The sequence below is a fragment of the Hemiscyllium ocellatum genome, chromosome 12 (genome assembly GCF_020745735.1).
Source record: "Hemiscyllium ocellatum isolate sHemOce1 chromosome 12, sHemOce1.pat.X.cur, whole genome shotgun sequence".
NCBI lineage: Eukaryota > Metazoa > Chordata > Chondrichthyes > Orectolobiformes > Hemiscylliidae > Hemiscyllium > Hemiscyllium ocellatum.
The window spans coordinates 68,364,147-68,378,488 of NC_083412.1; the positions used below are offsets into that span (position 1 = coordinate 68,364,147).

Sequence of the window (14,342 nt, forward strand, 5' to 3'; positions counted from 1 at the left end):
ATTGACATTGTGAGGCAATGTTCTAAAGGGCCAGTTCTCCTTGAGAAGTGTGAAGTGCATAAGACTTGGGAGACAAAAGGCCAAGAAAAGCCAGGTGTTTGTTCAATGTTTGGCCTCGTCTGTCGAAGTTGCAAGGTCATGTGAGGGGCTGTAGAGTAGCGATCTGATTGCAACCCTGGATCTATGCTATGAGCTGCTGCATTTTCAGAATACAGCCAGTTGCAGGGAGTGGCGAGAAGGTTGGTCTCCAAAAAAACCGTGTATTTTCAGCCAGTTTTAAGATATCAAGTGGCAACATATTATCAACCATCCAGAATACCATCAGTAATGCCATCAATAAAGTCATTATACTCACAGTATGTTACATTGTTGTGATACAAAGATGATGTCAGGGATGGGCCTTATAACAGGGATAGACATGCCTCTGCATTAGCATCCGTTCTGTTGTCACTGTAGATTGCACTTTCACACTGATGTTAGAGGTGAAAAACCCAACCCCAGGCTTTCCACACCTCCCCAAGATAAAACTAGAATTGGGTGGGAAGCAAGTTCCTAACATCAAGAAATCTCCGGACTCCCTGGTACTGCCTCAAACAAGAAACCCTCGTCACACGTTTCAGATTCAATGACAATGTGTGTGTTGCATTAGATGGTCTGGAGTGATGGTGAGTGTGCTATTATTCACCTCAGTTCCAAAGAGCGAGAGAAGGTCCAATCAGTCAGGATTCCTCACTCTGATTTCAGAATGTACACATGGCTCGGAAGCTAGATAAAGCCAGAGTTGAATAATAAGATGTGGAGCACTTAAATGTTACTTCATGATCGTACTGGTGGGAGACTGGCATATGTGGATATCTACCTCAGCTACAGGTCAATCACTCCTGGAGAAATCAGTGTTGAGAAAGAATAGCACACTGAAACATTATATCCAGAAAGTTAATGAAATATTGAGACAAAATTAGAATTCATGAATTTTGACAATAGATTCAACTTGAAAAATTGAGTCCAGTGTGTATATATTGAAATATACAATAAAACAACCCATTGTATTTATCTCCCATCAGAGAAAAGATTTTCAAATATTACTATCTTCCAATTTTAACTTTATCCTTCTCTCTGAAATCACGATTTTCAGCATCTGGGAAACTGAAAATGGATTAATTCTAAAGTATGTGCTGTGTGTTGTTTTTCGGACAGGTCCTGGAAATATTGGAGCATGGAGAAAGTGAGGACTGCAGATGCTGGAGATCAGAGTTGAAAATGTGTTGCTGGAAAAGCATGAAGAAGGGCTCATGCCCGAAACGTCGATTCTCCGGCTCCTAGGATGCTGCCTGACCTGCTGCACTTTTCCAGCAACACATTTTCAGTATTGGAGCATGGTCTGGGATTACTTTTCTTTTAATTATTCATGGGATGTGGGCCTCTCTGACTGGGCAGCATTAATTATCTGTCCCTAGTTTCCAGACAGAAGGTGGTGACGAGCTTAGGTGGATCCATAATGACCTTATGGAGGGAATTACAGGACTTTGACCAAGTGACCGTGAAGGATCAGCAATATATTTCGAAGTCGGGATGGAAACTTGATTTGGGGGTGTTGGGGTGGCACTTGCAGCTGGTGGTGTTCCCATGTATCTGCTGTGCTTGCCCTTCTAGACAGAAGAGCCATGTGTTTGGAAGGTGCTGTCTCAGTATTTTTGATGATTTTCTGCAGTACATCATGTCAATGGTATACACAGCTGCTACTGAATGTCAGATGTGGAGGGTCTTGATGACTGTGGTTGTGCAAACAATCAAGCGGGCTGCTTTGTCTTGGATGGTGTGAATCTTTGAGAGTGTTGTTGTTGACGCACTCATCCAGGCAAGTGGGGACTCAGGTGATGAGATGATTGCCACAGTATTCCTAGTTTCTGATCTGCTTTTGTCGCCATGTATTTATACAGTGAGTCCATTTGAGTTTCTATTTAGTGATAACCGCCAGGATGTTGAGAGTGGGGTTTTCAATGATGGTAATACCATTGAATATCAAGGAATGGTGGCTAGATTATCTCTTATTGGAGATGGTCATAGCATGGCATTTGTGTGGATATTGTCCTGGACACTGCCCAGATCTTGTTGCATTTGAACATAGGCTGATTCAGTACCTGAGGAATCTTGAATGGTGCTGAACATTGGCAAACATCCAATTCTGACCTCATGATGGATGGATGGCCATTGAAGAAGCAGTTGAAGAGGGACCTAGGACTCTACCCTGAGGAACTCCTGCAGAAATGTTCTGGAGCTGAGATGACTGACCTTGACCAACCTGGTCATCTTCCTATGTTACAGGTATGACTCCAACCAGTGCAGAAATTTCCCCTGATACCCATTGAGTTTTAGGTTTTCTAGGGCTCTTTGATGCCACACTCAGTCAAATGCAGCCTTGATGTCAAGGGCTGCCACTTTTACCTCATCTGAAATTCAGCTCCTTTGTCCATGTTTAATCCAAGGCTGTAATGAGGAGCTGAGTGGTCCTGACAAAACCCAAACTGGGTGTCACTGAGCAGGTTATTGCTGAGTCGGTGCTGCATGATAGCACTGTTGATGATACCTTCTATCACTTTACTGATGATCTGGAGTAGATTGATGAGGTCGTATTTGGCTGGGTTGTATTTTACCGATATTATTTGAAATGTCCTCCCTCACAGATTCAAGACAAATTAGCAACTATTATCTGCCACTCAATGTCTAACAATCATCTCCAACAGGAATTGAGTTGTACCCAGAGATTTCAATGTTTGTATTTTTAAATGGACATTTCAGAAATGATAGGTGCGATTTGATAAAACAAATGCATTGCTTCCAGATTTCAGCATGGAATCACACTAAAAGGGGGTTTGAATAATAGACAAGGGTATAACACAGAGGTGCTCAATTTCAACACATTGCCTCTTGAGGTTCACTGTCACAAGAACCTGGTAAATGTATCTGGTTCTGGTTCATGGCTCAAACACAGTACAACTTTAAAAAGCATGCTCATACTATCCTGATGTGTCGATTACTGTCATACATGTATATAGCAGCAACCATAATAAACATCCAATAAAATCTCTTAGTACAATGTTAGATCTAGTTTTTATGTTATGCCAGCTATTACAAGTGTTGCCATCATTGCGGGGTCCATGCTTTTCTGGAGACACAAACCCGAATTAGCGTTGCAGATCAATATACTTGTGCCTTAATCCCAACTCAGGAGGTGAATAAACGAAAGGAATGTAATCAGTAACATACCTTTGGAAGAAATGTCTTTCTTCTTCTATTAAAAGCTTCTGCTGATAACCTCCCATTGCGTGGTTGATACGAGCAGAGCAGGGAAGCTTCTTCGGTTTGTAACAGAACCAGGGCTCCCCAGTCCTGATATCAGTAAAGTTACAGAGTGGATGAGATTGAGACAAACAAAGATTACACACAGTGGTCTCGGAGACAGCTCCTGATTTGAAGGTACTTTTAAAATATACTCTCTCTGGCCGTTCCTCGCGGAGTCTTTTAAGTGCTTGGATCCCTTCACAGGGATGAACCAGTAAAACAGAGACTTCAACTTTTCCCGGCCAAGATAAAGTAAAATTGATATAGTAAATTCCATTTTGGTTGTCTATAACAGTTCCTGCTGAACCAGCCTTTAAAGCTGGGGTGTGGATCCGAGCTTGGAGATAGTCACCCCCATATCGCTTTGGGTGACCTTCAAAATCTCTCATCTGCAGCATCACTTGTAGCTGATCTCCCACATAGAAAGTCTTTGCTGAATTTAAAATTACAAAGTGAACATGTGCTGGGTCGCTGCTTTTCTGAAAGGGCACAGCAGATTTGGGGGGTGCAGGCCATTCAATCATTTTCATAAGGAACGTCCCCTCTGACCTTTCTTCAGGGGTGAAGCTGTGATTCAGGTAGCCACATTGCAATAGCCTGTCCGTCCAAAGAGATGTTTCCTTTTCCTTTAGTTGTACAGTTGTAGAATAGAATTTTGGAGATGGGTAACTCTTCCAACTTGCCTCTGTTCCCAAGATTGATTCGTTATGAGGCTGTGGAAAGTTACAATGTTTTAAAACAACAAATTTTGGAGATTTACTTAAGGTTTACTCTCCAAAACACTCCCACATTTGGCCAAGAAAGAAGAAGAACTGAAAGAGCGTCGCTCCGAAAGTTAGTGTGCTTCCAATTAAACCTGTTGGACTATATCCTGGTGTTGTGTCATTTTTAACTGCTTCAGGAAAGCACAGGCACATGAAGATGATCTTAGTGAGGGTACAGCTTTGGAAATGTTAGTGTTCACAGTGAAAAGGAGAAGACCGGAACCAGAGAATATGAAATTGTCAAGTGTCAGAGGAAATTAACTTAAAATGAACAGGTTTGTTTCATTGAAGAAAGGCTGAAAAAAGAGAGAAAGAGTCAGTCAAGAGGAAAGGAGACTAAAGCAGTAGAACTGCAATAATCGATCATTCTGCTCATGCCGTGGGCCACAAAATTGATGGATGATAAAGATAATAAAGTGGTGCTGGGAACCAGAACTCCCTTGCACAACACCTTCCAATCACATAAACTCTGTGATAATGGCCTCTTGGGAATACAATACAGGATTAGCCTGCTCAACAATTCCTCATAAGATAACCCATCTATCCTTAGTACTTAGTCTTGTAAACCTCCCCTGAACGACTTTCAAAGAATTTATGTCTTTGTGAAATAAGGAGACTGATACTCTACATAGCTCACCATATGGGGTCTCATCAATGCCCTGTATAGCGGAAGCATGATCTTCCTGATTTCATATTCAATTTCCTAGTCATAAACAATAATATCCTTCCACATCAATTGCTGTGTCTGCATACTAATCTTTTGAGAATCATGCATTAGGACATCCAGATCCCTGAGCGTTTCTAAGCTCTGTAATCTGAGTATGGAATGAACTGCCAGAGGAAGTGGTGGAGGCTGGTTCAATTATAACCTTTAAAAGGCATTTGGATGGGTATATGAATAGGAAGGGTTTACAGGGATGTGAGGCAAGTGGGAGTAGATTGGGTTAAAATGTCTGGTTGGGATGAATGATTTGAACCAAAGGGTCTTTTGTGTGCTGTACATCTCTATTATTATATGACTCACTCCATTTAATTTATCAGTTTCTATTTAATTCTTCCTTCCAAAATGGTCAGTTTTACATTTTCCCACAATGTGCTCTATTTGTTAGATCTTTCCCAGTCAACTAGCCTTTCTGCATTAAGTTGTAGTTTGTTTATGCTCTCTTCACAAGCCATTTCCTCACCTAAGTGTGCCATCTTTAAATTTAGCTATCATACATTTGGTCCCATCCTCCATGTCATTTACATATGAACAGAAGAATTAGAATAGTTGGAGACCACTCAGCCCCTCGAGACTGCTCTATCATTCAATAAGATCTTGGCAGATCTACCCTGTCCAGATGCCTCACAATTGTATATCTTTCAGTTAAGTTACCACTTACTCCTCAAAACCCCAGCAGATAGAAACGCAGCCTATCAACCCTTTCCTTAGAGGACAACTAGCCCACCTTCCAGCTCCAGTGAACATCCATTGAACTGTCTACAACCACTGACATATTTATTTCAATAAGGTGACTAGTTCCCTGCACAGTATTCAAGAGGAGAAGTTCACAACAGCATGAAACCTGTTTGGGTCCTCATTTCAGACCAAATATTCATCAGCATTTCCTTGGCCAATGGTAAATGATCGACAGGCTTGGGAATCCTGAGGATTTCTTACAATGAGTTTCGCATGTGTGTGTGTGACTGCACCCATACTGGTGATAGCCATTAACACAGCCATTTAGAAATCCTGACCTCTTGCCATCAACCTGATTTAAATATCCTGCTGCTGCTAATGCTCGGGTTTCTCTAAGATCATTGCTTACATGAGGGAGTAGCGTTTGATCTCCTGAGTCACTATAGGTGATGCTGTTTGCAGGCATTTCGATAAATTATCCAGTCCCCTTGATTTGAGGTGGAATTTGTGGCAAATCACCAAATTAAGGCTTCATATCTTTGCATTCTGGGAGCTTGAAGCTAATACAGAATGCTTTCCCCAATGAAGCTAAACTATGCAGAGTATGAACGTTCTAAGCTTAATATTGGCTTTGTGCAGTCATCGGGTGACAGTGAAAGAGATATAATATTAGCCACAGAATATTGGAGTTAAGAAATTAAAATAATCTGTCAGTCCCTCCATTCTGATTACTAACCAACAAGCTTTGCTGGAAGTTTGTACATTGGCTGTGAACATGCTTAATCTTAACAAGTGTAATGAAGGTATAGGTGTGTATTGTACTTTGAAGACAGAGAGGAAGCTGACAACGACTTAGAGAAGCACCTAGTGTGCTGAAAGATTTAAAAATGTAACATTTGGTTGACACAAACAGCTGGTGTTGTGTTGCCACGCAACAAATTCAAATTCGGCCAATCAGTTTAAATTATGCCCCAGATACCAAAATCCAATTGAATTTGAATTTTACTATTTGGGATGACATCAAATCAATGAAATGATCCGATGTTTTGGGATATAAAATTGGACATTTTGAACAGTTAGGAGGAGAACACAATGAGTGCCAACAAACTGACTACCAGCCGAACAGTTCTGTGAAAGGTACCTGTCCATAAGAAATCTGTGCAGCAGAACACCAACGTCAACCAAGAGGAATCTATAGAGAAGGTTCTACATCTGAATACAATATCTGGGTTTGAAATTGATTTTGCCTTAGTTAGCAAAGTCAAGTTAACAGGATGGAGATTAAAAGGCAAGGTAGAGACATATACAAGTATGTCCAAACTCTGCCACATTTTGATAGGAAAGATATCAAAACATTCTTTATTTCATTTGAAAAAAAAAGGCTTGGCAGATGGGGTGGTCTGAGGATTTATGGGTATAGCTAGTTCAGAGTAAACTGGCAGGCAGAGCTAGTCAGGTATTTGCCAAGCTGTAAGATGAGCGGTCAAGGGATTATTAAGAGGTCAAACTGGCTTTTTAAGTGCTTATGAGTTGTCATCACAAGCGTATAGACACTGGTTCCAAAACATAAAGAACGAACCAGATCAGACTTACGTTGAGTTCGAAGAAATGAAACACAGCCATTTTGATAGATGGGTGTAGGCCTTACAGAGAGATAAGACCAATAAGGCTCTAGGAGAGATTATTCTGCTGTTGGTGTTTAAAAACTCACTTCCAGAAATGATAAGAATTCACATGGAAGAACTGATAGTTCAGGAAGTGAGATGGGCAGAAGAATGAGCAGCTAAATACATATTCGTGCATAAGGCAAGCTTCCAACCAGAATTTTGTCCTGTGAGGGTTAAAATTTGAGAGAAGGGGAGATCCTACCCAACTAAGCCAAGAGTAGAGAGCACTGGTAAGTGCATGCCACAGGTTCAAAAAGAGGCCTAAACGGGAGGAAAGGAGGTGAAAATTGTCAGGTGTTTCCGCTGTGGTAAATGGGACACACTAAAGAAAGGCAATGGGGGGAAAAGATGTGGTAAAAGAAGCTAAGCCAGTGGCATTTGTGAAGTTGGTAAGGGAGACCCTAAGAAGTGCTGAAGTGCTGCAGGAGAGTGCACAGCCTAGGCAGGGACTGAGTACGGAGTTAGTGCCTGATTTCTATAAAGAATTTCCCTCTGTGGGTAAAGTTTACTCAGATAGAACAGGGGGAGAAGGACAAGAAGTTATAAATTTGAGAGGTACAGGATCTAACCAGTATCTAAGAGTATGAGATGAGTGCATTTGCACTCTTTCTGATCTGTTACCTGAGAGTGTGTCAATTTGTGGGATTTATGGACAGAAAATTTAGCGTTCCCCTATGTAAGATCAGGTTGGAGTGACACCTCAAGATTGGGGAAGTTACAGTGGGAGTGATTGACAGAATGTCAGTTCCAGGAATCCAGTTTGTTCTTGGAAATGATTTAGCAAGGTCCAAGGTGGGAGCGACACCCTTTGTTATAGAGAAGCCCAAGGAAGACCCAGAAACCAACGGGTTAAAACAGAAATATCCTGATATTTTCCCAAATTGTGTTGTAACTAGATCCCACTATCATAAGTCACAGTACAAATCAAAAACTAAAGAGAAAGATGAAGGAGTTGAGGTTCAGTTAGTGGACACCCTGTTTGACTTAATGTGCAGGAAAAACCTGAATGGACAGGGGTCAGACAGAAGAGTTTAGTTCTGAAAGGCTAAGGGACTTGCAACAGCAAGACAAGACAATGAAAGATAAATCTGTGTCTGCGTACTCTGAAAAGGAGGCAGAGAATATTCCTGCGGGGTATTATCTGAAAGATCGAATCTTAAGACACAAACAAAAACCACAGCAGGTTAGTGCAGAGGAGAAATGGACTGAAATGCACCAGATTGTGTTGCCGCTAGATGACAGACAGGAGGTGTTAGGGGTAGCACATGAACTGCCTGTAGGAGGTCACCTAGGGGTACGAAAGACTCAAGCTAAGGTATCAAAAACATTTGTATTGGCCTGGAAGGCACCAGGATGTGGTTAACTTTTGCCGTGTGTCATACATGGCAAATGGTTGTCAGCCACAGGGGATAATAAAACCAGCACCTTTGTTACTAATTCCTGAATCTGAAGAACCTTTCACGTGGGTTACGGTTGATTGATTGTGTCGGTGCCCTCCTGAGAACTAAAAGTGGAAACCAGAACTTGCTAACTATAGTGAATGTGTTACCAGATTTCTGGAGGCAACTCCATTAAGGAGTATTAAGGCAAAAAGTTTGGTAGAAGAGTTAGTAGCATTCTTCATGTGGTATGGGCTACCCAGAGAGATTCAGTTAGACCAAGGGTCAAATTTTACTGCTTGGCTGTTTAAGGAGGTCAAGGATAGCTTATGATTTGGAAATGCTGGTGTTGGACTAGGGTGTACAAAGTTAAAAATCACACAACACCAGGTTATAGTCAAACAGGTTTAATGGGAAGCACACTAGCTTTCGGAGCAACACTCCTTCATCAGGTGATTGTGGAGGGCTCAACCCTAACACATAGGATTTATAGCAAAAATTTACAGTGTGATGTAACTGAAATTATACATTGAAAAATTGATTGTCTGTTAAGCCTTTCATCTGTCAGAATACAGTGATAGTTTCACTTCTTTCATGTGTAAATGACAAAACCTTTTTTTTAAAAACATTGCATTCTTGGGTTAGCTGTTAACAATGGTGATAGCTAGACAATATGTTGTAGATTTTGCCCCCCTATGTTCTCTGTCTATGCCATGATGTTTAGATTGATTCTAATCTAAAAATTGAGATTACAGAGTTTTACATAAATTCATGCAGTTTTTGAGCTCAGAGTTCGACATGGATGCATGCAGTTTTTGAGCAAAGTACAATGTAACCCTGAAAGTACAAATTCTCCCCACAAAATATATATGTGCATGTGGGTCTTTGTCTGTGTGTGTGTGTGTGTGTGTCTGGGTTGGGGGTTGGGGGTTGTGAGTGTGAGAAAGTGTACGTGTGTGTGTAGTGAGTGCAGAGTGTCTTAAGTCTGTGAGGGTGTGTGTGTGTGAGTGTGGGAGTGTGTGTGTCTGTAAGGCTGTGTGTGGGTGTCTGTGTGCGTGTCTGTGCGTATGTGTGTCCGTGTGTATGCGTGTATAGGAGTACCTGTGTGTGTGTGAGTGTGTGTGTGTAGGAGTATCTGTGAGTGTGTATAGCGCAATGGTGGTCACCTGTAATGTGACATGAACCCAAGTTCCTGGTTGAGGCCCTCCCTATGGGTACCGAACTTAGCTATCAGCCTCTACTCAGCCACTTTTCTCTGCTGCCTTCCCGAAGTCCACCTTGGAGGATGGTCACCCGAAGGTCCGAGACCGAATGTCCTGGACCACTGAAGTGTTCCCCAACTGGGAGGGAACCCTCCTGCCTGTTGATTGTTGTGCAGTGCCCATTCATACGTTATCGTAGCCTTTGCTCGGTTTCCCCAATGTATCGTGCCTCCAGGCATTCTTGCCTGCAACGTATAAGATAGACAACGTTGGCTGAGTCACATGAGAACCTGCCATGTACAAGATGGGAGGTGTCCCCAGCGTAATGGTGGTATCTATGCCCACACTCTGACACATCTTGCACCGCCTACCGTGATAGGGTTGTATGGAGTTGTCCTGACAGCCGGGCAGCTTGCTATGAACAATGATCTTTTTGAGGTTTGGCGGCTGTTTAAAGGCAAGTAGTGGAGGTGTGGGGAAGGTCTTGGTGAGGTGCACATCCTCATTGATAATGTGTTGCAGGTCACGAAGTACATGGCGTAATTTTTCAGCTCCTGGGAAATACTGAACAACGAAGGGTACCCTGTCGGTTGCAGCACGTGTCTGTCTCCTGAGGAGGTCATGACGGTTCTTTGCTGTGGCACGTCGGAACTGGCGGTTGATGAGTTTGGGCATCGCCGAGTACTTCCAGGTGTCCGTCACGTTCCTCCTCATCTGAGCAGATCCGGTGTACGCGTAAGGGCTATCCATAGGGGATGGCTGTTTTCATATGTTTTTGGTGGAAGCTGGAGAAGTGTAGCATTGTGAGGTTATCTGTGGGTTTGCGGTAGAGTGTGGTGCTGAGGTGTCCATCCTTGATGGAGACGCATGTAACCAAGAGTGAGACAGATAGTCGAGAGTAGTCCATGGTGAGTTTGATGGTGGGATGAAACTTGTTGATGTCATTGTGTAGTTTTATCAATGACTCCTCACCATGGGTCCAAAGGAAGAAAATGTCGTCAATGTACCTGGCGTACAATGTTGGTTGGAGATCATGCATAGAGAAGAAGTCTTGTTCGAACCTGTGCATAAAAATTTTGGCATACTGGCATCCAAATTTGATCTCCATGGCTTTTCCGTGTGTCTGGATGAAGAACTGGTTGTCGAAGGTGAAGAGGTTGTGATCGAGGATAAAGCAGATGAGTTGTAGGATGGTGTTTGGAGATTGGCAGTTGTTGGTGTTGAGTACTGAGGCTGTTGCCGCGATGCCATCATTGTGGAGAATGCTGGTGTAGAGTGCGGAAACGTCCAATGTGACGAGGAATGTTCCCAGTTTGACTGGTTCGTGGGTACTGAGTTTCTGTAAGAAATCCGTAGTGTTGCGACAGAAGCTGGAGACCCCTTGTACAATAGGTGTCAAGATGCCTTCCACATGTGAAAGGCTTAACAGATAATCAATTTTTCAATGTATAATTTTAGTTACATCACACTGTAAATTTTTGCTATAAATTCTGTGTGTTAGGATTGATCCCTCCACTATCACCTGATGAAGGACCGACGCTCCGAAAGCTTCCAATTAAACCTGTTGGAATATAACCTGGTGTCGTGTCATTTTTAAGGATACCGTAGGTATAGAGCACTTTAAATCAAACGCGTATCATCCTGAATCTCATGGATCTTTGGAAAGGTGGTATCAGAACTTGAAGACCATGTTGACAGCATACTGTCAGCATTACCTGAACGATTGAGATAAAGGCATACCATTTGTGCTGTGTGCCATTAGAGATGCTCCATACAAATCTACTCAGTTTACTCACTTCAAGTTAATATTCGGAAATAAAGTGAGAGGCCCTTTGAAATTAATTAAAGCAAAGTTGACAGGGCCAAAAACAGAGATCTTACACTGAGCTTATGTACCAGAGGTGAGGGAGAGATTAAATCGAGAAGGTGAGTTAGCTAAAGAGGGCACAGCATAGAATGAAGCAGGTGGCAGATCAAAACACTGAGACTCGGACGCTTTCCTGAGGGGATGATGTGTTACGACTCTTACCAATGATAGGACATCACTTCAAAGCCAGGTTTAGTAGTCCCTATCAAATTGAAAAAAAGTTAAGTCAGGTGAACTATTTAGTAAAGATGCCAAATAGAAGAAACTAGTATTGGGTATGTCATGTGAATGTGTTGAAACCATATTAACCTAGAGAGAAAGAATTGGAGAAACAAGAGTTAGTTACAGCCCCGCAGAGTGAGGAATGAAATCCAGATGTTGTGGATTTTAAGATGTGTCAAAATATGTTCAAAAATGAAGAGGCCCTTGAGAGGAGCGGGATATGCAAGTATCTGTCTGAATGCAGTTGAAAGATTTGTTACTGCAGTATAAAGACATTTGTAGGAATCAGATGGGGAGGACTAATGCTATTGTACATGAAGTAGATGGAGGGAATACTGTTCTGATAAAACAACACACCTAATGGCTTAATCGATTTAAAGCCAGACAGCTTCAGAAGGAGGTGGTGGCCATGCCCAACAAGGATATCAATGAACCGACCCGGAGTGAATGGAGTTCACTGATTGTCTTAGTTCCCAAACCAGATGTGACACAACGAATTTGTGTTGATTATCAGAAATTCAATGCTGTTACAAAATCAGACTCATATCCAATACCCAGATTGGAGGACTGTATCGAGAAAGTTGGACAAGCCAGTTACATCACCAAATTGGACTTACTATGTGGTCACTGGCAGAAACCTTTATCAGAGACGCCAAAATAAATTTCTGCATTTGTAACCCCAAATGGACTATATCAATTGTAATGAAGAATGCACCCACCATATTCCAATGACTCATGAACAGAGTTGTGGCTGGGTTAACAAACTATGCAGTCTATTTGGATGAGGTAGTGATCTTCAGTAATTCCTGGAAAGATCACATGGTACAGTTGGCAGAGGTCTTTGCAAGACTACGAGAAGTAAAACTGTTAATAAACTTAAACAAAACTGAATGTGCAAAAGCAGAGGTGATATTCTTGGGACATAACATCGATCATGGAAGGTTAACCCCATGGAATGCAAAGACGTAGGCCATCGAGAAATTTCCATGACAAACCTTGAAAATTCTTGGGACTCAGTGCATTCTCTCAGAAGTTTGTTCCAAATCTCAGAGTGTAGTGGCACCGTTAACTGATTTGCTGAAGAAGAGCGCAAAGTTTCAGTGGACAGAACTATGCCAGGAGGCATTCAACATTTAAAAGCAATATGAACCACCCCACCAGTTTTAGCTACATCAAACTTTTCGATACCCTTCAAAGTTACCATCGATGCTAGTGACATAGGGGTTGGAACTCTACTGCTATAGGAAGATAATGTTGGGATTTAACTGATAGTTGGTTACTTTTCAAAGAAACTCAACATCCATCAGAGGAAATACTCCATGATCGAAAAAGAACTATTGAGTTTGATACTGGCCTTTCAAACTTTTAATATGTACGTCATGAACAACGTGTCAGAGACGATTGTGTACACAGATCACAATCCTCTTACATCCTTGGAATGCTTTAATGGCAAGTATATGAGACTATTTCATTGGAGTCTTATGTTACAGACTTTTAATTTACAAATCGTCCATGTTGCAGGTCGTAAGAAAGTAATTGCAGATGCGTTATCGTGGATTCAACTTATAAAGTATAGATGAGATTTGTATCTATTCAATGTTGTATATATCTGGAAAGAGGAGAAAGTGAGGACTGCAGATGCTGGGGATCAGAGCTGAAAATGTGTTGCTGGAAAATTGTAGCAGGTCAGGCAGCATCCGAAGAACAGGAGAATAAGCCCTGAAGAGGGGCTTATGCCCGAAACGTCGATTCTCCTGTTCCTTGGATGGTGCCTGACCTGCTGCGCTTTTCCAGCAACACATTTATATCTGGAAAGAAGTTAATATGAACTTAAATTACAGCCATACGTAAGTCACGGTAATGTAGTTAAAGAATAGAAAAAAAAAATGAAGTCATCTTTTCATTAGGGATGGCACAATGGCTCAGTGTTTAGCACTGCTGCCTCACAGCACCAGGGTCCCAGGTTTGATTCCAGCCTCGGATGACTGTCTGTATGGAGTTTGCACATTCTCCCTGTGTCTGCGTGGTTTCCTCCGGGTGCTCTGGTTTCCTCCCACAGTCCAAAGATGTGCAGATCAGGTGAATTGGCCATGCTAAATTGCCCCATAGTGTTAGGTCAATTAGTCAGAGGGAAATAGATCTGGGTGGGTTATGCTTCGGAGGGTCGGTGTGGACTGGTTGGGCCGAAGGGCCTGTTTCCACACTGTAGGGAATCTAATCATTATGGTTCATTTTTTCTCAAGGGGGAGGTGTTATAAATGTGTAGGTTTGTACTGTGCCTTTAAGAGAGAGAGGAAGCTGGCAAGGACTTAGTGTGCTAAAAGATTTAAAAACATAATATTTGTTTGACACAAATAGCTGGTGCTCTGTTGCCATGGAACAAAAAACTAATTCAAGTTCAGCCAATCCATTTAAGTTATGCTCCAGATACAAAAATCCAATCGAATTTGATTTTTACTGTTTGGATACCATCAAACCAATGAAATAACATGATGTTTTG

The 14,342-nt window shown here is 42.0% G+C and overlaps 1 protein-coding gene across 6 annotated transcripts in view; it reads right to left on the minus strand.

Moving 5' to 3' along the window:
• The window catches only part of LOC132820813 (NXPE family member 3-like), a 43,471-nt gene that overhangs the window by 15,197 nt on the left and 13,932 nt on the right, over positions 1 to 14,342 (minus strand). For all 6 annotated transcript variants that reach the window (XM_060833129.1, XM_060833132.1, XM_060833128.1 and 3 more), the window contains one exon: positions 3,268 to 4,055. In XM_060833129.1, coding sequence (XP_060689112.1) covers positions 3,268 to 4,055 — 788 coding nt within the window. The remainder of the gene's footprint in view (positions 1 to 3,267; positions 4,056 to 14,342) is intronic.